At 38.6% G+C, this 25381-nt stretch overlaps 1 protein-coding gene across 1 annotated transcript; it reads right to left on the minus strand.

Annotated features, from left to right (window-relative positions):
• Positions 1 to 1743: 1743 nt before the first annotated feature.
• Positions 1744 to 25381, minus strand: ZNF367 (zinc finger protein 367; the record flags this gene model as incomplete). The annotated part of the gene is made up of 5 exons (XM_080820274.1): positions 1744 to 4296; positions 6925 to 7063; positions 8670 to 8789; positions 11296 to 11446; positions 24977 to 25381. 5 exons carry the CDS (start codon positions 25379 to 25381, stop codon positions 4074 to 4076), a joined length of 1038 nt encoding a protein of 345 aa, XP_080676400.1. The 3' UTR covers positions 1744 to 4073.

Genomic DNA, 25381 nt, shown 5'->3' on the forward strand with positions numbered 1-25381 from the left:
CCTAAGCGAATAGCAACCTGCTTCAGTGTTCCTTGAAGGAGAGCTTCCCAAAACTGCCTACTTGGACCACACCCTACCTGACATAGCATTTTTTCAAATAAGTGTACCATATTTTCATTCCCAATAATCAACTTTAGAAATCTGAAATTTTAGCTTTTTAGAAAAGCTAAAAATTTCAAATGAAAGAAATGTTTGCACCAACAGTTGATGCCATACAATTGTTTTTCTGTTGTAGGCACTGAACAACCAGGAACATTTTCAGCACTTACAAGAACTAAAGCAGAAGTTGTAACAAATAACTAGCTCTAAGAAAGGCAGGAAGTAAGAGTCCACATTACCTAAAATAAAAAAGCAAACACAGGTTAAGACCATTTTAAAATAGAAAACGGGGTGCCTGGGGAGCGCCTGGGTGGCTCAGTGGGTTAAAGCCTCTGCCTTCAGGTCGGGTCATGATCCTAGAGTCCTGGGATGGAGCGCCACATCGGGCTCTCTGCTGGACAGGGAGACTGCTTCCTCCTCTCTTTCTCTGCCCGCCTCTCTGCCTACTTGTGATCTCTATCTGTCAAATAAACAAAATCTTAAAAAAAAAAAAAAAAAAAAAAGGGTGCCTGGGTGCCTCCATTGGTTCAGCAGGTAATTTTTTTTTTTTTAAGATTTTATGTATTTATTCGACAGACAAAGATCACAAGTAGGCAGAGAGGCAGGCAGAGAGAGGAGGAAGCAGGCTCCCTGCAGAGTGGAGAGCCCGATGCGGGGCTCGATCCCAGGACCCTGGGATCATGACCTGAGCCGAAAGCAGAGGCTTTAACCCACTGAGCCACCCAGGCGCCCCCCACAGCAGGTGATTCTTGATCTCAGCTCAGGTCTTGATCTCAGTCTTGAGTTCAAGCCCTGCCCAGCATGGAGCCTCCTTAAAAATAAATGGATGAAATGAAATAGAAAATAAAATCATATTCCAGCCGAAACAAAATCTCTGAACTTAACGTCATTTTGGATAATTTCCTTTAAAAAGATCAATTTAGTTTCCAGTGAGTCTCCAAATAACTTTTGGCTGCAAAACAGTAAACTCACTTCTAGTAACAGCCCTAATCATATTTCCATTTAATTTGCTTCTACAACATACATACTTCCAGGATCTGAAGTGACTGTCAAAATCTCATCCTAACTCTGTTTAAATCACAACTCACACTGAAGAGCTGTGTGTGGAATTCTTTTGCTTAAAGCCTAGACAGGCTGAACCTTGCCTATTGTAAGTATATAACTAAAGATAACTTAGGACAAAATTAAACCAACTTGCTTGACTCTTTAGAAAGTAAACAGGCCCCCGAGTGGCTTCTCAGGGAGGTGACCACATTCAACACATCCTGAATATAAGTGAAATAAAATCGCAGTCCCTGATCACCCTTACCGTAAGGCCTAGAATGGAGCCGGCAATACTTATCCCTACCAGTGTATTTTTAACACTGTGACAATGAACCAAATGAGGAAGTTAAATTAATATGTACACTCTAAAAGGCCATAATTTTAAAGTAGGAAAAAGCAATTCATACTATGATTTCACTATGCTAAGCAGATGCCTAAAAGGAGACTGGAAATGAAATATAAAACACACCAAATAACAATATGGGAGGATATAGAATTGTAGATGACATTTCTACTTTTTAAACTTTTTTATATTACGGTCATCATACTGTTGACAGGAAGACAAAGTATAAAGGGTTCAAGAATGAAAATGTACTTTAAACTATAAATTAAAATAAATTTTTATTCAAAGCATCTTTTAAAATTACAGCATGTTTATTCTTATGCTGTTATCTCTGCCAAACTACAACTGAGCCATATGAAGCATAAAACACTTCAAAAATTTGAATGTAAACCACATTTTTAAAACAAAAAGCAGTCTTAACACACCTCAAATTTTAGATGCCAATGTATTTTGTCCAAGTATATAGCTTATATCAAAAAAGAACATTTTAAATATTTCTATAGTAAGTAGTTATAATTTCTTAAACTTCCAATTATACAAATAAAAAATGTTTGTGAATATAACTTTTATAGTTGACAAAAGCTGACCAGAAAAACAAACAAAACCCCTTACTTTTGAAGGCCTTAAATTTTATTATTCATGAATTGGGAAGTATTTGTATTTTTTAATACAATTTTACTGCCCTTTCTTCTTTAGGTAAGTTCATCAAATTTTAAATTTCCCAAGACTGATGAGTGTTGCTTTTCATAGTTCATTTAAGTTATATTTGAGAGAAAAAATTCTAGAGAAAATGCTGAAACCTAACCCATGAAAATTCTGATGCTACAGTCTCTCTTACTGTGCTTATAAGTGCTCCAAGTTAAAATTCTATATACCAGATTACAAACAAAATTCTTAGACCATTACAAATATAAATTCTCTTATTACAAAAAAAAAATCCCTCAAGATTTGTAATTTACTGTACAGAGGAATTACATTTTTAAAGTATGTCCTCATTCATACACATTATTTGTTACTATCATCTTTCACACTTTTGCTTCTTTCCAAGACATTTACATACCACCCCTTCCCCATGGCTATGTATTTTAAACTACCTGTGTACTGCAACACACTGGAATTTTTGGATAAAGAAGCCTACATTTTAGATAATGTTTAAACTACATCCATAGGCTACTACTTCAAAAAAGAAAAAAAAAAAGGCGCTGGAGAGCCCATATTACCCTCTATTACTGTGAGATTTACTCCAATTAAGCAATCTATCAAATTATCATGCTATGCATGTCATTTAGTTTCTGCTTAAACAAAAGCTTAAATAATGGAGGTTTATGCCTATACATAAAGGAGGTGAACTGCTCAGGTCTTAATTTTTCTGTTTATGCTTCAGTACATAAAGTGGTATTTAAAAACTTCATCCATTTGGAAAAATGGCTTAAAACCACCACACAAGTTAACACACTTGCAGTTGAAACTATTCCAGAAACCTACTTATTTGAGTAGCTACTATTTTCTGCAGTGTTTAACTGATAACTAAATTTAGTGAACACAAAATAGCTTGGCATGTTATTCTGAAGTAAAGCAAGAAGGTGGCTTTATGCACTGAAAATATAAATAGGAGGCTTCCATTTGCTAATAATTCTAAACAAGCAGTACAATTAAAATTTAGTGTTTGCTAACAAAAGATCTAAAACAGTTCACTACAGAACCACCCTGTAGATGTCCCTTTTATTAATAAAATCCAAGTGCCAAATCTCATTACAGGGCCCATAATATTTAAAAAATAAAAAAAAAAATTACCAAGTTATCTAGACTTTGCAAGATTAATCACTCAATTTCAGCAAATGAGAAATATGCAATGTGCAAAAGTTCCCAAGTTAACATAATAGGGATGCCAAGTGCTTTTCAAACCTAAATATCATAGTGAATTGTTAAGCCTCAGAAAGATAGAATAAGACTGATAGGACTCCAATTCTGAAAATTCGTAACTACTGTGCATCTTACCAAGATCCTCAAAAATCTCTTTTCTTCCAAAGTCCATAACTTAGAACATCTTCCAAAATAGTCAGTTTTCCACTTCTCATTAGGCACACTATTTTGCAATTTAAAAATACATATCTTACACACATATCTTATACTTTCTGGCTTGCTTCAGTGTTTACAGTATTGTTAAACATACTAATATACATCGTTAAAAATGATCTTATAAATAATCTATTTCAACGTTCTTTGGCTACATGTACCATTCTGTTTTTTCATACAAGTGTCTTATTCAGAAAGTGCTTCCTGTGAGAACTGCTTCCAATGAATGCATTAAACTTGCAAAATCTAGCTTCCCACAATATGTCCTTTTCTACCCTGTACTAGAAGTCCCATATTTACAAAATATTTTAAACTTTACAACAAATCCATTACCATATAAAAAAAGTGCAATTCTCTCTCACCCCATATTATGGGGCGATGACATTCTTCATAAATTTCTACAGAATAGCAGCCTATGATAAGCAAATAAGGTGCTTAGCTTATGCCCAAGGATCTACTTTTTAAGTACGCTGGGCAGTACTTTTGTACAGTGGAAGAGTCAGTGTTCAGGCTACTGGCGGAGTGGCGCTCCAGTCAGGTTGGCGAGCTCTATGAGAGCAAGGGCGCCGTGCAGGCGCTCCCGCTGCTCCTGCAGCCGGCGCTGGGCACCACGCTTCTCGTCGTCCTCCTCATCAGACTGAAGGTACTCCAGAGGGTCCTGCTGCTCCTGATCGGCCTTCTGAACGAGCTTTGCTTTCAGGGTGGGGGCACGCTGCTCTCTCGTTTCCCAATACCTGTATGAAACGCATGCACATTAGCTGTATGTCTACACGACCTTTTCAAATGTTTTTCTTTTTGAAAACAGATTCTTTACCACAGTATTATTTTCTGTGTTTTAGTTTACAAGGCTATAAAGGAATTTCACACGTACTACATGTATTTCCCATTATAGAGGGAAAAGTTCAGGATCCAGAAACTGAGGACTTGCTCAGATTTCCAAAAATCAAAAATGTGCAGTTCTGGGTCTTCTACTCCATTCCCTAGTCATGGGTTTTTGCCAATAAAGGATAGCTGCCTTTAAGATCATATGTGAAGTGGACTACAGTAAAATACACAATAGTAGAACAAATGTTATTTGTCACTTACACCTCAATAAAGAAATAAACTTTAAAAAAAAGTAGACTAATCATTAGAAACCTATTTATCCTATTACAGTGGGATGGTGACTTCTGAAGAGGTAAGTATGAGAAACTTGAAACCCACAGAATATGATAGATTAGTATCTGTAACACATAGAACTAATTCAAAAATTTAAGATACATCACCATTTTTCTATTACATAGCCAACTGATAATTCCCTAGAAAAAATGTTCCACCTTGAAGTAACTGAAGAAAGGTATATTTAAGGAACAGTAGCATCATACAAAAATGTCCCATACAAAGACCTGTATATTTACACAGCTTTATTTGTAATAGATAAAAACAACCCAAATGCCCAGCCACAGGTGAATGAATAAATAAGTTGAGGTGTATTCACACAATGGATTACTACTCAACAGTAAGAAGGAATGAACCTCAAGTTGTAGGGTGACAGATGGTAGTACACTTGAGGAGAGCAAACATAATGCATAGACTTGTCGAATCACTATGTTGTACACCTGAAACTAATGTAACATTGAGTGTCAACTATACTTCAAGAAAGAAAAAAAAAACTAAACTGAAAAAAAAAAAAACTACAGATACAGTCCACAACGTGGATGAATTCCAAAATAATTACATTGAGTAAAAGAAGCCAGACAACAGAAGTACATACTGTATGACTCCATATGTATAAAAATTTAGAAAATGCAAACTAGTATACAGTAACAGAAAGCAGATCACTGTTGTCTGGGGAGCAAGAAAGCAGAGAAGAGCAGGAGTGATGAATTACAAAGAGGCATGAGGGAACTTTTGGAAGTGACCGATATGTTCACCATCTTGACTGTGATGATGGTTTTGCAGGTGTACACATATGTCAAAACATATCAAATTGTACACTTTAAATGTATACAATCTATCATGTGTCAATTGTACCTCAGTAAAACAGTTTCTAAAATCATACACACAAAATTAATACAACTACTAGATTTCAGGAAATCCAGATATCTCAAACTGGAAAAATGTGGTCAATACTCAAAGGCATAAAAAAGACATGCAAACAGTTCAGTATGACTTGAAGGACAACCAGGAACAGAGAACGGCAAAGAAGCTTAGCCAGGTCGGCAGGGACCAGGCAATCAAGGACTTCAAATGCCATAATAAAGGGTTTAGACTTTACACTGAGTAGAATCCATCAGTCTGTCACTGAGTAGATGGGAGAAGGATAAAGGCAAAATGGCCAAGAGGTTTCTGACTTGGACAAAATTAGAATTAATGGGGTGGCAGAGGCCAGGCAGGAGGAAGGAGGGAGGAAGTGATGCAGTAAATAAGACAAAGGTAATGCTTCCCCAAGTGGAGCTTCCGGTCCAGCAGGGAGGATAGACACTGAACAAATAAATGTGTGATGAAGGTGTCGAAAGAGAAAACACAGTATGTTGTAAAAACATCTATTAAGTTGGTCTAACCTTGTTTGTTCTCGGGGTTATTGAGCGGGTTAGGGAAGAACTTCCTGAAGCGATGTTTGACCCCAGTAAGAAAAGAAGAAAGAGCAGAGTGGCTAAATAAAGAGGAAAGCGGCATCCTGGGCAGAGGGAGCGGCATCCTGGGCAGAGGGAGCGGGGAGCAGAGGCCTGGGAGCCACAGTGTGAGTGGTGCTGACACACAGGAGGGTGACGTAGCTGAGGACAGGTACGTTGCCAGGGGAAGGCAGAGCTACAGCAGAGGGATTCCAGACTTTATCCTAAGCGCAGAGGAATCCGAAGAAGTAGGAGGGTCCCAAACAGCTCATGCTGGTTTGTACACAAAAAATGACTTCTCAAATCAAAATACCTTTGGAGAAATTTTTTTTTTATACTGGCCCCTTGTTGCCATTCAAAAAAATATTAAGCTGGGTGCTTCGTAGAACTTTACTTTAGAAGAACCTCTAGCCTGTATCCCAGTAATAATCAGCACATATGTGATACAAAGAAAAGGAAGACAGGCTGCACTGTGGAATACAATACACATAAAACATTCTTAGGAAATGAAGAAAATTCTTGCTTTTATAATAAATTGCGGGCTGGGCGCTCAGACTAATTAGTATCATATATTTGTTGTCTATCACACACCAGATCCTCGTGCCCCTTCTAGCAATTCTGCAGTTTAAGGAAATAAAGCACTATTTCACGTTATTTTATAAAATGTGTACAAAAGCAACTTATTTAAAATGAGAGAACTGTCGAAGCTCCCCACATCAACCCACGTGCTGGGCGGTATTCTGCAGTGGAGTGCAGAGAGAACCTTACTTGGCCAACCACTCGGCGGCAGCCTGGTTGTCCACAGCCTGGTGCTTACTGAGAGCGTCTGTGGGCTCCTCCCGTTTCAGCCTGGCATAAGGGTGCTTCGGACAGTGGCGGTTTGCATGGGTGAATCTGCTTAGGCAGCCTTCAAAACATAGAGGGAAACACCAATCAGAATCTGGATATCCAGCAGACATGGAAAATGTTCAGTTTCCCTGGTATCCAAGAAAAGTAAATTAAGACCATGGGATTTAGCATTCTATAACTTGGAGGAGGGAAAAAAAAAGAAAAACCACCCTAAGGGGAAGCAATTCCTTCACCTCTTAGTCATGGCGACATAAATGCATCAACCCCACCAGAAAGTGATTTATTAACAAAAATGGTCAAAACCTCTGACTTAAGAATTCCATTCTTGGAATCTATTGTAAGGAAACATCCCATAACATGAACAAAGCTGTATTGAGCTTTATTTTAGCTGAGGAAGCCGTGCCTCTCAGCTTTTTGTCAATAAACAAATTTTGAAAACAAACACTCAAGGGCGCCTGGATGGCTCAGTGGGTTGAAGCCTCTGCCTTCGGCTCAGGTCATGATCTCGGGGTCCTGGGATCGAGCCCCGCATCAGGTTCTCTGCTCAGCAGGGAGCCTGCTTCCCCCTCTCTCTCTGCCTGACTCTCTGCCTACTTGTGATCTCTGTCTGTCAAATAAATAAATAAAATCTTAAAAAAAAAAAAACACCAAACACTCAATATCCAACACTGAGGCCATCATTGTGTATGTGCTTAAGCAAATGGAAGTGTGTAAACACCTGTTTTGGTTTTTTTTTCCTTTTAGGTTAAATTTTAGTTAGTTAACATACAGTGCAATACTGGTTTCTGGAGAAGAGTGTAGACATTTGTAACAACCGACAATCAAGAGAACCACAGAACCACAGCACAAAACTATACTGAATTTCAGGTATAACTATGTAAAAATATGCATAAGGAAAACATCTCAAGAAATTGTGATGTGAGGGGCGCCTGGGTGGCTCAGTCAGTTGAGCGGCTGCCTTCGGCTCAGGTCATGATCCCAGGGTCCTGGGACTGAGCCCCGCATCTGGCTCCCTGCTCTGTGGGGAGAGCCTGCTTCTCCCTCTCCTTCAGCCTACCACTCTGTCTACTTGTACTGTCTATCTCTCTGTCAAATAAATAAATAAAAATCTTAAAAAAAAAAAAAGAAATTGTGATGTGATTTAGAAAATCACTTATGAAAAGTGATAAGAAATTACTAACAGTGGTACTAAGGTGGTAAAACATCCCCCTTTATTGAAAATTTAGACAATGATGTGTTTCCTTCAATTTAATTAGTTACAAAGTTTAAAACCAAAATAAAACCCTACCATAAAGACTGTATTTACTTTTATAGATCTTTCTACCACCTCTAACTAAATATAATATTATTTTTTTAAGTAATCTCTCTGCCCATCATGGGGCTCAAACTCCCAAAGCCAAGAGCAAGAGTCACATGCTCTGCTGACCGAGCCACCCAGGTGCCTTTTTAACTGGCCTTGAAGATTTTCATCTTAAAAGAGTATTTTATTTATAAATCAATCATTTCACAGAAAATGAGCATGGAACACAATTTAGAAAGAGAGCTTATGATGTTTTATAAAATTTACATCAAAATCTCTCCTCCCAAAAAAACCTCAAGTAAAAGATAATTTCACTTTTAACTCAAAACCAGTTATTACATAAACCTTACTCTTAATACCATACCATTTTCTGAACAAACGAAAGGTTTCTCTCCGGTGTGAAGACGCTGATGTGTTTTGAGCTGTCCACTTTGAACAAAGGCTTTTCCACAGTCTGGATAGTCACACAGATAGGGTCTCTCACCTAAGTAGACAAATATCATGTATTATTTCTGAGACAATAAAGTGAGAAGAGAAAGGGACAGAGAATCAACCTCTGTATAGGTCATGACTCCAAACAACCACCAAACCTGTCACAGCCTCTACAAAGCTGCAAGGGTTAATGCTAACAGCAGCACTTCCATGCTACCAAGCAGCTTTCCACAGGGAAGCACAGAAAGAATGTCCTTGGACCTTGAGCTTTTAGGTTCCCATGTGGAAAGCCCTGAGGTTATCTTTGGCTTATCCGGTCATTTTTCTCCCCATGATCCAAATCGCTACATCGCCCACCCCCACTTAGCCCTCTCACCCGGAAGGAACCCTAGATGACCTCTACTCCTTGCACAGCACTTCTGGAGGGATGCCATGGAACACTTGCTTTTTTCATATGAACTACCCTCTAAATCACTGCAAACCCTAATGCACCCCTTGAACAAGTGAAAATGATCTGCTTTCAGTGGTCCCCTAATAACTGCACTATAGCTACTGGGTTAGAGGGCCAAGTTTATCTTTACTTCACTCCTGCCATTCTTTCATTCCATAAGGCTGTTTGTCATCTCATTCTACTTGAAAATCCAATCTTCTCTGCCCATTCAAATCTTCCCAGTGCTGTAGGCTCTCAGTGACTTTCCTCCTACTCCCTGTCACCTCCAAATAACTGAACTATGTTTCCCTTTGCGAACTTAGTATCCACTGTTGTTTATGTATCCCGGCACTCTCCTGATACAAAGACGTATACTACTTTGTACTCCATCGCAATTCATACATACAACACAGTGCTAGGCTTGAGAAAGTAGCTTGAAAATCTTGTTCAACCGTAATTAAACTTATTTTTTTTAAATCTTTCTTTGATTAACAATTATGCACTGGTCCTTCCCAAATGATCCAAAGAACACTAACAAGTCCTCCCTAGTTTCTCATTATTTAGAAATGTAGTAAATGATTATGATAGTTAAACACAAATTAATAAAACACAGGATACAGGGAGTTATTTAAAATAGTTAAGAGAAAAGTCTCTTACAAAGCGTTTACATACTGGGGCTTAGCCATACCATGCAGATCTTGGGCTCAGTTCTTTCGTATACAGCATAGCAGGCCAAGGCCTAAAAGTACTGGGGTGACATTGTAGATTGACGGTAGATCAGGCCTGAGACTCAGAGGTCTTATCGTTATGCCACAGGGTCCTGAACCTTAACTGCACAAGCAACACATACTTTATGGCCTGTGAACCAGTTATTTGGGGATATTTCAGACTAATTAGTTTTAAAAAAAATCTGAAAAATTCTCAAATTCCCAAAACCAGATATTTCATTTAGTAATGGTTTTACTGAATTGTACCTAAAGTCCAAACCTCTTGGTCACCTTAGTTTTAAAATGATTCAAAATTAAAACTTTACCCTTTTTCAGGGATTTGGCTAAGAAAACTATATTCTAGCATATTATTAAAATGCATCTTTTCAAAAACAAAAAGCAAAACCAGGTGGTGACCATAAACACAGTGAAAAAAAAAAAAAAGGCAACTAAGCCTTAAAAGCCCATCTAGACTAGTACTGCCCAATGGAAATATAATGTGAACCACTTCTAGTAACCACATTACAAAAGCAAAAAGGAACAGGTGAAATTAATTCTGATAATATATTTTATTTACCCCAATATATCTGAAATATTATAATTTCAATATGTAAACAATATCAAAGTCATCAAAGTTTATTCTTTTTCGTACTAAGCACATTTTATACATGCTGCCCATCTCAATTAGAAAAGCTAAATTTCAAGTGCTCAAGAGCCACATGTGCTACTGTATTGGCAGCTGTCACCCTAGACCCAAGAATGTGGGAGGTTGTAAGGCAGTGGTCATTGCTTTTTTTGGTGCCTCAGTTAACTCATCTGTAAATTATTAAATGCCATTATTAGAACCAAAAGCCTCCTTCTCGGGGGCCAACTTTCTCTATGGAAAGAACAAGGGCCCTATCTGTTATTTCCTGACCCCATCCAGTATTTAAAATATAAGTACAGTTTGTCAGCACAAAGAGAGATAAGTGATAGTCCTGGGATAGTTACCTACAGCACATTTAATTCTGAAAAATTGTATTTCACCTTAGATTAGATGGCTAGGCCAAACATTCTGATGGCACATTGAAGATTCTAGAAATTCTGCTAGACACTTGACACATGGTGTTTTAGTATTTGGCCTACAAGTCAGTTTTAACAATTATACAGACAGCTGAAGGGCATATCAAGTAAAATTCAGATAGGTAGAACGACAGAACTAAATTTAGCAGTAACATTCCTATGACAACTAGATTAATTACCATGATACCTTTAGAAGTCACATGGTACCAGCGTTGAGAAAACCATTTCTTCCTACCAAAAAAGAAATGGACTATACAATGCCTGCTTGAAAAAACTTCACAATAAGGAAATATAAGGCAACTAAAATACTAATTTATAGGCCCAAACTTCAAAAAAAGTATTACTTTTACTCAACTTACCTGTGTGAGTCCTTTTGTGAGCCTGGAGCGATTTCTCCCGTGGAAACACCCTATTACAGATGTTACAACGGATTCTGCTGGATGAATGCTCTCCTTCATTTATTAGATCCCGGACAGTATCTGCTCTGGGTCTGCCACGTCGGATTCCATCCTATTAACAATTTGTATAAACATTAATGTAATTTCCTGGGTCCATTCATTAAAGTAAAATAGCACAATAAATCATTTTTAAAATTGTTGAGTGACATCAGTGAAAATGGTAAAGTAGGTAGTTCCAAAGCCCCGTCCCACCACAGATCACTGAAAAATCGAACAAACTGTCAAAATCACCTTTATCACAACTCCAGAAAATAGTTAGAGATTTACAGCAACTCAGTCGACACTGAATTGAGAAGCAGGCAACGTGAAACAGTAGGAAAACTTTGCAGCATTTTTACTGCTTGCCCTTGCCTCTCCCTGGGGCCCACAGTGGGCTTAAAGAGCCTTCATTCTCAATATGAGAACTTAGTCCCTGACTACAGGGAAAGCAAAGCAGACCTGATTCTAAAAGTATTTGGTTTGTCTGTCTTGACCTGTCTGACAGCCACTTAAAGAACCGACACAAAGTCTTTTGTCTTTGCTTTAGCTAACATAGAACTCTCTTAGGTCAGAAAAGCAGTTAAACAGAGAGCATTGCTCAAAAACCTTATAAGGTTGGGGCGCCTGGGTGGCTCAGTGGGTTAAAGCTTCTGCCTTCGGCTCAGGTCATGATCTCAGGGTCCTGGGATGGAGCCCTCCATCTGGCTCTCCGCTCAGTGGGGAGCCTGTTTCCCTCGCCCCCTCTGCCTGCCTCTCTGCCTGCTTGTGATCTCTGCCTGTCAAATAAATAAATAAAATCATTAAAAAAAAAAAAAAAAGGAATATGCACTACAGAAAAACAAAAACAAAAACCTTATAAGGTCAATAATAACTTGCTGTCCCCTGGGGCAAAAGATTTCAATTGAGGGACACCTGGGTGGCTCAGTTGGTTGAGCGGCTGCCTTCGGCTCAGGTCATGATCCTAGCGTCCTGGGATCGAGTCCCGCATCGGGCTCCTTGCTCGGCAGGGAGCCTGCTTCTCCCTCTGCCTCTGCCTGTGCTCGCTCACTCTCTCTCCCCCTCTCTCTCCGACAAATAAATAATATCTTAAAAAAAAAAAAAAGATTTCAATTGAGACAAAAGGACACATCAAAAGCCTGGGAGGAAAAGCTGGAGAGAGAGTTTCTTTGGGAAATTAGGGCATTGAAAACTGCCCTGGTATCCTAAAGACAAAAATTAAGAAAGCCACACACTTAGGGCAAGAAGCATGCTCAGAAAAGACCTGATAAGACCGTAAGTTTTCACCTCTGACTGATCCTCTGCTAGGCACAAGCAGGAAATGAAGGCTAAGGCAGAGGTGTAATGAGTCTAAGCACTGAAGGAGAGCTATAACACAGAGCCATTTCTGCAAAGTCAAGAGTTTCTTCCCTTTCAATTTTTGGCTCCAGGCATTCAAAAAAATCTCTAGCAATGTTGAGCTGACTACAAGCTAATGAAACAGAAATTTAGATAACAGACACAACAAAGAATAGAGTTTACAAAAATAGTTTAGAAAATTCACAAAACAAATATTTACAACCCACAGGACACAAAAAAGACAAACTTTGAGGGAGAAGAATCTGTTTTCCAGAGTCACCACATTACAATAATCAAAACATCCCATTTTCAATAAAATGTTACTAAACATGTAAAGAAATACAAGTATGGTCCATACATAGGAGAAATTAATAGAAACACACCATGGGGAAGTAGACACTGGTCTTACTAGACAAAGACTATGGTCTTCAATATGCTGATAGAGGTAATGAAAACCATGGACAAAGGACAAAGGAAAAACAGGAGAACACTTTCAACAAACAGAAAATAATAATAAGGAAACAAGTTAAAAGGGGTCCCTGGGTGACTCAATCGGTTGAGCATCCAACTCGTGATTTTGGCTCAGGTCATGATCTCACCATCTTGAGATCAAGCCCCACATCAGGTTCTGCACTTAGCAAGGAGTCTTCTTGAGATTCTTTCCCTTTGCCCCTTCCCCTGCTCACTTGCTCTCTGTCTAAAATAAATAAAACTTTTTTTTTTTTTAAAGAAACAAATTATAAAAAGAAACCAAACAGAAATTCTGGAGCTAAAAATTACAATAAATGGAATGGAAAAAATTCACTAGAGAATTTGAATGGCAGATTTGACTGTCAGGAAGAATCAGCAAACTTGAAGACAGGTCAATTGAAAATATCCAGCCTGAGGAACTGAAAGAGAAAAGAATGGAAAGAGCCCAAGACACCTCTAGGAAATCAAGTGTCTACTAAAACAAAAGACTACAGACTGGGTAACTGGAACTTATAACAGCAGAAATGTATTTCTCACAATTCTGGATACTGGAAAGGCCAGGATCAAGGCACCGGTGTAGACAGGTGAGGCCCTCTTCCTGACTTATAGCTGGCACCCTCCAGCTGTGTGTTCACATTGGAGCTCTCTGGAGCCTTTTTCATAAAAGCTCTAATCCCCTTCAAGAGGGCTCCACCCTCATGACATAAGACCTCCCAAAGGCTCTAACTCCTAACACCATCATCTTTGTGAGTCAGGATTTTATCAAACACATTTTGGGGTACACAAACAATGAGACCATAGCATCAAGCATACCAACATACACATAATTGGAGACCCAGAAAGCACAAAAAAAACGGGCAGAAAGAATGTTTGAAGGAATAATGGATGAAAACTTCCCAAATTTGGTAAGATGTAAGTCTAGACATCCAAGAAGCTCAATGAACTTCAAGAATAAACACAAAGAAAGAGATCCACTGAGACACATTAGGTCAAAATGTCAAAAGACAAAAGGCAGAGAATCTTGAAAACAGGAGAAGCAATTCATCAGGTACAAGGAGTCCTCACTAAGATTAACAGCTGATTTCTCAGTAGAAACTATAGAAAGCAGTAGGATGACATGTTTAAAGTACTGAAAGGAAAAAAAAGTCAACCAATAATCTTACATCCAACAAAATTATCCTTCAAAAATGAAAAAGAAATTAAGACATTATCAGATAAACATAAGCGAAGAGTGTTCATGGCTAGCAGACCTGCCATACAATAAATGTAAAAGGAGTTCTTCAGGCAGAAACAAAAGGACACTAGAGAGAAACTCAAAGCCATACAAAGAAATAAAGAACACTGGTAAGGGTAATTACATAAGTAAACACAAATGCTAAAAGTGTTGTATTTTTGGCTCATAACTCCTCTTTTTCTCCTATATAATTTAAAAGACAAATAAATGCCAGGTGCACCTGACTAGCTCAATCAGAGGAGCCTGTGACTCATAATCCTCAGGGTCATGAGTTCAAGCCCCACACTGGGGTAGAGATTGCTTAAATAAATAAATAGATAAACTTTTTAAAACAAGACAAATGTGAAACATATTTTAAAAATTACAAATCCATGTTAATGGGAACATAATATAAGAAGATGTAATTTGCAATTATAACAGAGGGAGAGACAGAGCTGGATAGGAGCAGAGTTTTTGTACACTATTGTAGCTAAGGTGGTACTAATTCAAAATAGATTGTTTTAAGTCTAAGAGATTAATTGAAATTCCCAGGGTGATCACTTAAAAAAAAAAAAACACCTAAAAAATCAAAAAAAGGAAACAAGAATGAAAATAGTATGCTACAAAGAATAAAATAAAATAAACACAAAGAAGGCAGTAAGAAAGGAATTGAGAAACCAAACAGGTATAAGACATATAGGAAACAAATAACAAAATACCAAAAGTAAGTTCTTCCTTAACAGTAATCAGTTTAAATGCAAATAGCTTAAATTTGCCTATTAAAAAGTAGAAATTAGCAAAATTGATTTTTAAAAAATGATCCAACTATATGCTGCCTACAACAGACTTCTTTAAATCCAAAAACACAAAAAGAGAAAGGATGGAGGGGCTCCTGGATGGCTCAGTACAGCATGCAATTCGTGATCTCAGGGTGGTGAGTTCAAGCCCTACCTTGGGCCTAGAACTTATTTTAAGAGAGAGAGGGAGAGAAAAGATGGATAAACAATAAAAAATAACAATTACAAACACTCACTCACCTAACAATAGAGCCCCCAAAATATGAAGCAAAAATGGACAGAAACTAAAGGAGAAGGTGTTCAAAATAACTGGAGACTTTCACTTTTAATAATAGATAGGATGACTAGACAGGTCAACAGAGATACAGAAGACTTGAACAACACCCTAAGCCAACTAGACCTAACACATATATAGAACACTCCACACAAAAACAGCAAAATATGCATTTTTCTCAAGTGCACATGGAATATTCCCCAGGAAAAACCATTTGTTAGGCCACAGAACCAGTACTGATAAATTTTAAAAGACTGAAATCATCCAGTATCTTCTGGAACAAACATGGAATGAAACTATAAATAAAAAACTGAAAGAAAAATGGAAAATTCACAAATAGGTGAAAATTAAACACAGTCTAAACAGCCAGTGGGTCAAAGAAGAAATCATAAGGGAAATTAGAAAAATACCTTGACACACATGAAAACAGAAACACAACATATCAAAACTTAGGGGATACAGTTCTTGGATTGGAGGACTTAACAGATGATAACAATGCTACCCAAAGTGATGTACAGAGTTAGTGCGATCCCTATTAAAATTCCAAAGCCTTTTTTTTTTCAGAAATGGAGAAAGTGATCCTCCAATTCATATAAAACTACAAGAGGCTCCAAATAACCAAACAACATTTAAAAAGAGCAAAGTAGATATGTCCCTATTTCAAAACTTACTACACAGCAGCAACAATCAAGACAGTGTGGCTCTGGCAGAAGGAAAGTCACATAGACCAATGAAAGAGAATTGAGAGGCAAGAAAGAAACCCTCATCTACGGCAAACTTATTTTCAACAAGGGCGCCAGGAACATTCAATGGGTAAAGAACTGTCTCTTCAACAAATGATTCTGAGATAACTACACTTCTACATACAAAAGAACGAAGTTGTATCCATGCCTCACATGATATTAAAAAAATTAACTCAAGGGGTGCCCGGCTGGCTCAGTCAGAAGAACATGCAACTCTTGATCTCAGGATAATGAGTTTGAGTCCCACACTGGTACAGAGTTTAATTAAATGAATAAATAAACTTTAAAAATTAACTCGGGGCACCTGGGTGGCTCAGTCAGCTGAGCAGTCAGCTCTTGGTTTTGGCTCAGGTCCTGATCTCCTGCTTAAAGAGTCTCTCTCCCTTTGCCCCTCTCCCCACTCACGTGCACTCTCTCTCTAAAATAAATAAATCTTTAAAAAGAATTAACTCAAAGTGCATCATGAACCAAAATGTGCTAAAACTCTAAAACTCTTCAAAGAAAACAAGGATTAATGTTCATGAGCTTGAATGGGGCAATGGATTCTTAAATATGGCATCAAAAACATAAGCATCAAGAAAAAATAAGCTGGCCTTAAAGTTATAAAATATTTGCATATCAAAGGGCTTTCTCCAGAAAGTGAGAAGACAACCTTACAGAACAGGGGATTAATATTTGCAAATTATATATCTTATAAGGGTCTAGTACCTAGGATATATAAAGAACTCTTAAAATTTAACAACAAAAAGACAAAAAAAATTTAAAAATGGGTAAAGATCAGGGTGCCTCTGTCAATTAACCATCGGACTCTTCATTTCAGCTCAGGTCCTGATCTCAGGGCGGTGGGAGTAACCCCCATGTCGGGCTCCGCACTCAGCTGGGAGCTGCTTAAGATTTTCTTCCTCAGCCCTTCCCCCCCTCAAAATAAATAAATAAAACTTTTTTAAAAAAATGGGTAAAGATCTTAAATAGGAATTTCTCCAAAGGAGTTATAGAAATGGGCAGCAAGCTCATGAAAAGATGCCCAAAATCATTAGGGAAAAACAAATCAAAATCAATGAGGTCAATTATATCTCAATAAAGCTTGACAAAAAAAAAAAATTTATTTTTTTTTTAAAGCACAGTTAAGATTACTACTTCACACCAACTAGATTATACTCAAAAAGAGAAATAGGAAATAAAACTGGTTTTTGGCAGAAAGATAGAGGAATTGGAGCCCTCAAAAATTGCTAGTGAGAATGTAAAGTGGTTCAGCCACTATAGAGAAAAAAAAATTTGAGTATGATATAATGTCATATACATACACATAGCCAATGGCATGTTATTCCTCAACAGAAATGATACATGCCACAGGGTAGCTAAACCTCAAAAACAATATGCTAAGTGAAAGAAGCCAGGCCAAAAAAGCCATATATTGTATAATTCCATTTAATGAAATATCCAGGATAGTTAAGTACATAGAGACAGAAAACAGATTGGTTTCCAGAGACTGCCTGTGGTGGGGAATGGGGACTAACTGCTTAATGAGTACAGAGCTTTCTTTTGAGGTAATGAAAATGTTTTGAAACATGATATGTAGGTGGTGGTTGCACAATATTGTGAATTACTACATTTCACTTAATTACACCTTAATTTTACATTATATGAATTTCACCTCAATTTTGCTTAAAAACTAAGGAAATCTGAATATACTATGGATGTTAGTTAATAACAATGTATCAATCTGGTTCATTAATTGAAACACATATTCTCTGCTAATGTAAGACGTTAGCAATGGGAAAACAGGATATGTGATTTATGGGAACACCCTGTACTATCTTAACTTACCCATATATCTAGAACTAATCTAAAATAAACATTCACGGGATGCCTGGGTGGCTCAGTAGGTTGGGCCGCTGCCTTCGGCTCAGGTCATGATCCCAGGGTCCTGGGATCGAGTCCCGCATCGGGCTCCTTGTCCAGCGGGGAGCCTGCTTCTCTCTCTGCCTCTGCCTGCCACTCTGCCTGCTTGTGCTCTCTGTATGACAAATAAATAAATAAAATCTTTAAAAAATAATAAGATAAAATAAACATTCACTTGGAAAAAAATCTTTCTCATTTCCCAGGTTAGGTTAAATTTTACACATACAAGTTATATGAAAAATGATAAAAGGATTATGTACAACTACATTCAAAATGAAGATGCTTTTACTGCCTGCAATATAAAAAACCTAAAGCCTTCCAAATGTTTCCAAACAATAGGCCAAAACCTTGATGGATAATAATAAGCTCCAGGAAAAATTCCATTCAATCAATTTTCACTTTGAAAGAAAAGGCCAATCTCAACATGGATGAGTTATCTTATAGGATAAGTCATTTTTTAAAAATTTTTAGATATTAAAATCTATCTCCATAGCAGTCAACAGATGGAAGCAATCTAAATGTCTATTGGAAGATGGATGAAGAAAAGGTAGCATATACAAAACAATGGAAAATTATTCAGCCTTAAAGAAAGAATCCTGCCAATGCACTATAACTTGATGAACCTTAAAGACAACATGCTAAGTGAAAGAAGCCATTACAAACACACACACCACAAATTCTATACAATTCCATTTATATAAGGTATCTAATTAATCAAACTCTTAGAAAATAGAATGGTGGTTGCTAGGGACTGTGGGGAGAAAGAAAAGGGGCATTCAATGGATACAGAGTTTCAGTTTTACAAGATTAATAAGTTCCTGAGATCTGTTACACAACAATGTGCATATAGTTAACACCAAAAAATGATTAAGATGCTAAATTTTGGTTTTTTGGTGGTTTTTTTTTTTTTTTTTTTTTTTTTTTTTGCCACCAAAGAAAAAAAAGGAACGTGGAAAGGTACTACAGCAGATAAAAATATTCACTGCCCCTCTCTCACTATGTGTGGGTACCAATGAGGCCAACTTGGCCACATGACTTCCTTTGGCCAATAAAATGTGAGAGGAAATTATATATATATAAGTAAAAGCCTTAAAAAGCCATCACATCACATCACATATCAGCAAGTGATATATCTAATAAGTGGTTACTATCCAAACTCAACACCCAAAAAAACTATCTGGTTAAAAATGGGCAGAGGACCTGATCAGACATTTTTCCAAAGACATACAAATGGCCAAGAGACAAATGAAAAGACACTCAACATTACTATTCATCAGGAAAATACAAATTAAAACTACAATGAGATATCATTTTACCCTCATCAGAATGGCTAAAATCAAACAGACAAGAAATAACAAGTGTTGGCATGGATGAAGAAAAAAAAGGAACACTACTGGTGGGAATGCAAACTGGTGGAGCTACTGTGGAAAACAGTACAGAGGTTCCTCAAAAAATTAAAAATAGAATTATTATCTGATCCAAGAATTCCACTATTAAGATATTTACCCAAAGAAAACAAAAACACTAATTCAAAAAGATACATACAATCAATGTGTATTGCAGCATTATTTACAACAGCCAAGATATGGAAGCAACCCAAGTGTCTATCCATAGATGAATGGATAAAGATGGTTTATGAGCGCGTGCACGCACACGCATGCACACACACACACACACACACAGGAACATAACTCAGCCATGAAAAAGAATGAAATCTTGCCATCTGCAACAACATGGATGGACCCAGAGGGCATAATGTTATATGAAACAAATGAGAGAAAGACAAATACCATACAATTTCACTCATATGTGAAATTTATGAAACATAACAAAGAAGAAAAAGAGGCAAAAAACCAGATTCTTAAATATAGAAAATGAACTCATGCTTGCCAGAGGGGAGGTAGATAGGATGGGTGAAAGAGATAAAAGGGATTAAGACTGCACTTATCTTGATGAGCAATGAGAAATGTACAGAATTGTTGAATCATTATAGTGCACACCTGAAACTATAATACTGTATGTTATTTATATTTTAATTTTTAAAAAACCTTAGTGGTACAACTCCTGTGCTAAGAAAGATCTTTTCCCAGTATTTTTTTTTTAAGATTTTATTTATTTTCTTGAGAGGGGAGAGAAAGAGCAGGGAGGGGAAGAGGGAAAGAATCCTAAGCAGACTCCTCACAGAGCATGGAGCCAACCTGGGGCTCGATCTCGTGACTGTGAGATCATGACCTGAGCTGAAACCAAGAACCTGATGATAAACCAACTGAACTACCCAGCCACCCCTTCCAGTATTTTTAAATACATAAAAACATACTGTTGCCTCTATTATACTTTGAAATAACTGATTGGTTAATATCAAAATTTTTAGGTTATACATTACTGTTTTCTGTTCCTAGTTAAAATATATTTTTTCAAGCATGTTTAATGGGGGGCCGGGGGGGGAGGGTTTGAGTATTTTAAAAGTTAACAATTTGACTGCTTCCCAGCTCAAATCATGTATTTGCACTGAGAAATAGAGAGCTAAAAAAAATACAGTATAATACAACATCCTAGCCATAAACAGGTAAGGCTTCACTGAGTGTATCATTTCAACTGAGAAAATTAAGTAAGGCAAGTAATCATCTGATGCCCTAAATAAATGATTAAAGAGCATCTTTTAACTATACATACAAAAATAAGCTGTGATACTTAGAGAAGGTCCTTTTCATTTTGGCCTTAGCAATAAAACCATGTTTCTACGTACATTTTAACAATAACAGAGTGTTAACTAACTCATCAGCAATCAAGTATACCTTTGGTCTAATAGACTAATCTTGTCAGGACTGCTTGATGGTTCATAAAACAAAGTAAAGCTAACAAGAAATGCAACACAGGGATGCCTGGGTGGCTCAGTTGGTTAAGCATTTGCCTTTGGCTCAGGTCATGATCCCAGAGTCCTTGGATCGAGTCCTGCATCAGCCTGCTGCTCCCCCTGCTTGGGCCCGCTCTCCCTCTCTCTCTCACTCTCTGACAAATAAATACATGAAATATTAAAAAAAAAAAAAAAAAAGCAACACATTCTATTTATTATGTGGCAACTCCTGTGAAATAAGCTACTAGAAAGAAGCAAAATGATTAAATTGCCAAAAATATTGGCATACTTAGCTAAATTTAATTTTTAAGAGAACTTCAGTACCACTGGAAGGTAGATTAGTGATTTCAAAGTGTTTTCTGAAATAATACATGATAAATGTTTTGAGTTTTCAACGTCAATCACTATCTTTAAAAAGTTATTTAATAAAATTTGTGTCATTTCTCAAGCCACTTAGAATAACATACACATTTACTGAGATTTTAGAAAAAGTTATATTCCAACTGGGTATTCATGTGACGATGGAAAAAACAAAGTCCTTGACACATTTTTACACAAAGTAAAATTCTTTTTTTTTTTTTTTTTTTTTTTTAAAAGTAATTTTATTATTATTTTTTTTTTTTTATTATTATTTTATTTGACAGAGAGAGAGAGAGAGATCACAAGTAGGCAGAGAGGCAGGCAGAGAGAGAGAGAGGAGGAAGCAGGCTCCCCGCTGAGCGGAGAGCCCGATGCGGGGCTCGATCCCAGGACCCCGGGATCATGACCTGAGCCGAAGGCAGAGGCCCTAACCCACTGAGCCACCCAGGCGCCCCCACAAAGTAAAATTCAAATAAAATGCACAAATGCAACCTAGAAAGAAAAGAAAAATAGGTCTCAGAGGAAGGCATATAGAAAGAAAATGAAAAAAATGTAATTCATCACTTTTCCCCTTTCAAATTCAGGTTTAGATCCAAATACCTTTTGACTTTATATCTGCTTCCTCATTCTATTCCCCACCTTGACCTATCTGCACAACTTTCTGAGTCTTAATTTTCATTTGTCTGCTGTATTTTGTGTACCCTCATAAAGCATTTCAGTTGAGATACAATAGGTGTAAATAGCGTGTACTTCTTAAATCTGCTTTCATCAGCTTGATACTAAAAAAAGAATAAACCCCTAAAGCCAATTCACGCATGATATATACAGGAACAATATCACATAGGGATTGAGAACAAGGGCTTTGGAAGCTTCCAATCAGTTCTGCCACTTACCATATGATGTTAACTAAATTTAATCTTGGGGACTCTCTAATTCCTCCAAGTTCATATGGTAAACAAGATAATTAAAGAATTCAAAACACTCAACACAGAGCCCAGCAGTTTGCTATGCCAGGCAAAAAATGGTAGTGACTATATTAACATGTTTAACATGGTGCTGATCAAAATTATCTGTATGAATCTGCTATTTGTAAGACTATGTGCAGTGTACAAGGGACAGAAGGGGTTGGTGGGATAGGCAGCTGTCAAGTCCTGAAAAGCGAATGGTATCTGAGGCTATGCATAGAGAAGCCGAACTACACAGGTTCCACAGTGAAAAAGTAACCTTCTGAACATAGTCTGAGTAGAGGGTACAAGGTGCAGAGGCTTGGAAATAACCTATGGCAGAAATTAGACTTGCTCCCTTCCCTCCCCTCCTGGAATTCTACAAACAAAGAGAAGATAGTGCTAATAATTATACCCCAACAGTGCTAAGCAATCTTTTGATGAGGGGCCTAAATAAGTTGGTGGATGACGGATGTTCTCCCCACAGGCAGGGGAGGCAGTGTAGGGCAGGAACAAACAAGAGAGCAAGCAAGAGCTCACACTTGGTTGTGAGGGTCTCAGATGTTAACACCTCCCCTGGTAGCAGTGGCAACAAATAGACAATAAATAAACACAAATGTTGTCCTTAAACTCACAGCTGTTATTGCCTCTAACCTGTATACTGAGAGAAGGGGCTAGGGGGAAACAGGTTACTGGTCACCCATCTTTCCATAAAATAAAGATTCAGACAGCACCATTCACCCATGATGCATGTAAAGATAAAGAACTATAACTACTTTAGAGAAACAAAACAAAGTAAAGCAGGATAGAACTCTCTATCTTTAGAGTGTGCTGATCACAAATGAAACTGGTTAACATCCTTAAATAAAGGTATACTCCAGACCTTTCCCCTCAAGATGGGAAAGCTGAATGAATGAATTTTTAGAGCTGTAGCTGGATTTCTTGTATTAACTAGATGACAAGTTAAAATCAATTTATCCGGTAATTCTTAAATATGACTGTGAGGAGAAAAAAAGTGAAATATAAACCAAACTTTTTGAATTTCTGGTATATTTTACCTCTGAAAAGAGGCAGACAACAAAGAATTAAAATTCAAACCCATGCAGTATGTGAGCAACTTTTATGCAAGGTGTATGAAATTAAGTTTTTTAGGCCAAAAAGAACATACTTATAAATTTCACTTATCTATTACATATAATCCAAAATTAATTATTATTTATAAAATAGTAAACGCAAAATCTTCCACAATTATTTGTGCATGTATGTTTTTATGGTTCTTAATGATAAAACCTAATTTTTTTAAAAGCTAAATATCTCAACACAGGAAAATATCTAGACTACCCAGCAATCTTACTAAACCATCTTGCTACCTAGTGACAGCAACAGTGATTGTTTCCTTCACAAACTCACTCTGCTCTGTTAGAACCAGAAGTACACTGCTTGTTCTTTCAAATTTGTTTCAAATTTTTACTGAAGTGCCCCTTCAAGAGTTGAAAGGGTGTCAAAGAACAGTTTAATAACTTTGTAGTTCTTTAACATTATGCCACTAGTAACAAAGTGTATATCAATTTCCTCAGGGTTCAAAACACATGGAGTTTCAAGATCTTTGCTACTGCAGGTAAACTTGTTTCGATTTACAGATACAATATTTACCAATATAGGCACTTATCCACTGATTATCTTTAGTCAACTACTTATCTGACACAGCCATTTATCAAATAGAACGTGAATATTAATCTTATATTTGCACAATTCATTCATTACACAAATATTTACCAAGCACTTTTATTCAGTATTTAGAGTTCGCATTATTAAAGCTCAACAGTCTTCCAGAAAAAATGATTCCCTCCCTCTAGGAGCTCACGGTCTATAGAGATAACTAAGCAGAGAAGCACTCTGAATACATGCTTCAGGATCAGGAGCCACAAACAATCGACCATAGCCCCAGCTTTCCCACTACCTAGCTGTACGACCTTGGGGAGGTCCCTTCACCAATCCCTCTAATGCTTAGTTGTCTGATTCGTAAAGTACAGACTTGAACCAGAACCAGGTAGTCACATCTCTCCCAGTTCTAAACAATGTGAGAGTGCGGGCAATTCCAGGTTAACGACAACAGCGTCCCAGTCCACTGGGTGCTCTCAGCAACTAGCCAAGCAGTACGATGGATGAACGAACGGCAGAGAATGCCCAGCTTCTGCTGAAGATTCCCCTAAGCCCCTTCTCGCTCTTCGGCCATCTCTGCAGGGCGTCTTTAGTAAGGCCGGGGTATCTGCGCTGATACAGCCGAATCTAAGCAAACCCCTCCCTTGCTGCACCCAGAGGAACAGCTGAAGGCTCGCAGCCCCTCCAATCCTTCTCCGGCCAGACAGGACTCAGCGGTCAGACGAGCGTTGGTACAACAGAAGACCTGCCTCCACCGCGACCCCAGACTGAGCGGCAGCTCACTGCACCTGCTGCCTAGGGGCCTCCGGTCAGCCCGTCTCCCCTCCGCTCGCGTCACGTGACCGCTGCCCCGCCTCCCCCCGCGGGGACCCGATTTTGGCGCGCGGCAGTGACGTAAGCGTCCTGTCACCCGCCTCCGCCCCCGCCACGGCCGAAGCGACCTCACGTTTTAAACTCGGCCCCGCCCCACCCGCCGCGTCCGCTGCCGGCTCCCGGGCCGCGCCGTTAACGGGCCCTGGCTGCCCCGCGCCCCGCCCGCGCCGCTCACCTTGAGGTGGCCGCTGTCTGGGCTGCTCGCTTCCTCCTCGTCCTCACCTCCCGAAGCGGCGGCGGAGGCTGCGGGCGGGGGCGCGCCCCGGCCTCGGAGCCCCGGGTGCTCGGCGGCGGCGGGCAAGGCGGCCGAAGAGGCGCCCCCCGCGGCCCCGGGGCTGAGCGTCACATTGTGCGCGTTCTCGCCCCAGCGCCACGGATACACCATGAAGTCGCTGAAGCCGGGGCTGGTGGGGATGAGCGGCGGCGGCGGCTCCGGCTCCCCCCCGCCGCCGCACGTGGGCTTGATCGGGGTCGTCCTGATGACCGACACCAGCACCCGCTTTGGGGAGTCGTGGCAGAAGATGACGGGCGGCGGCTGCGGCGGGTTGTCCGCCATCGGCCCCTCCATGCCTCGGATCAT

This window comes from Martes martes (genome assembly GCF_963455335.1).
Source record: "Martes martes genome assembly, chromosome: 12".
Classification (NCBI taxonomy): domain Eukaryota; kingdom Metazoa; phylum Chordata; class Mammalia; order Carnivora; family Mustelidae; genus Martes; species Martes martes.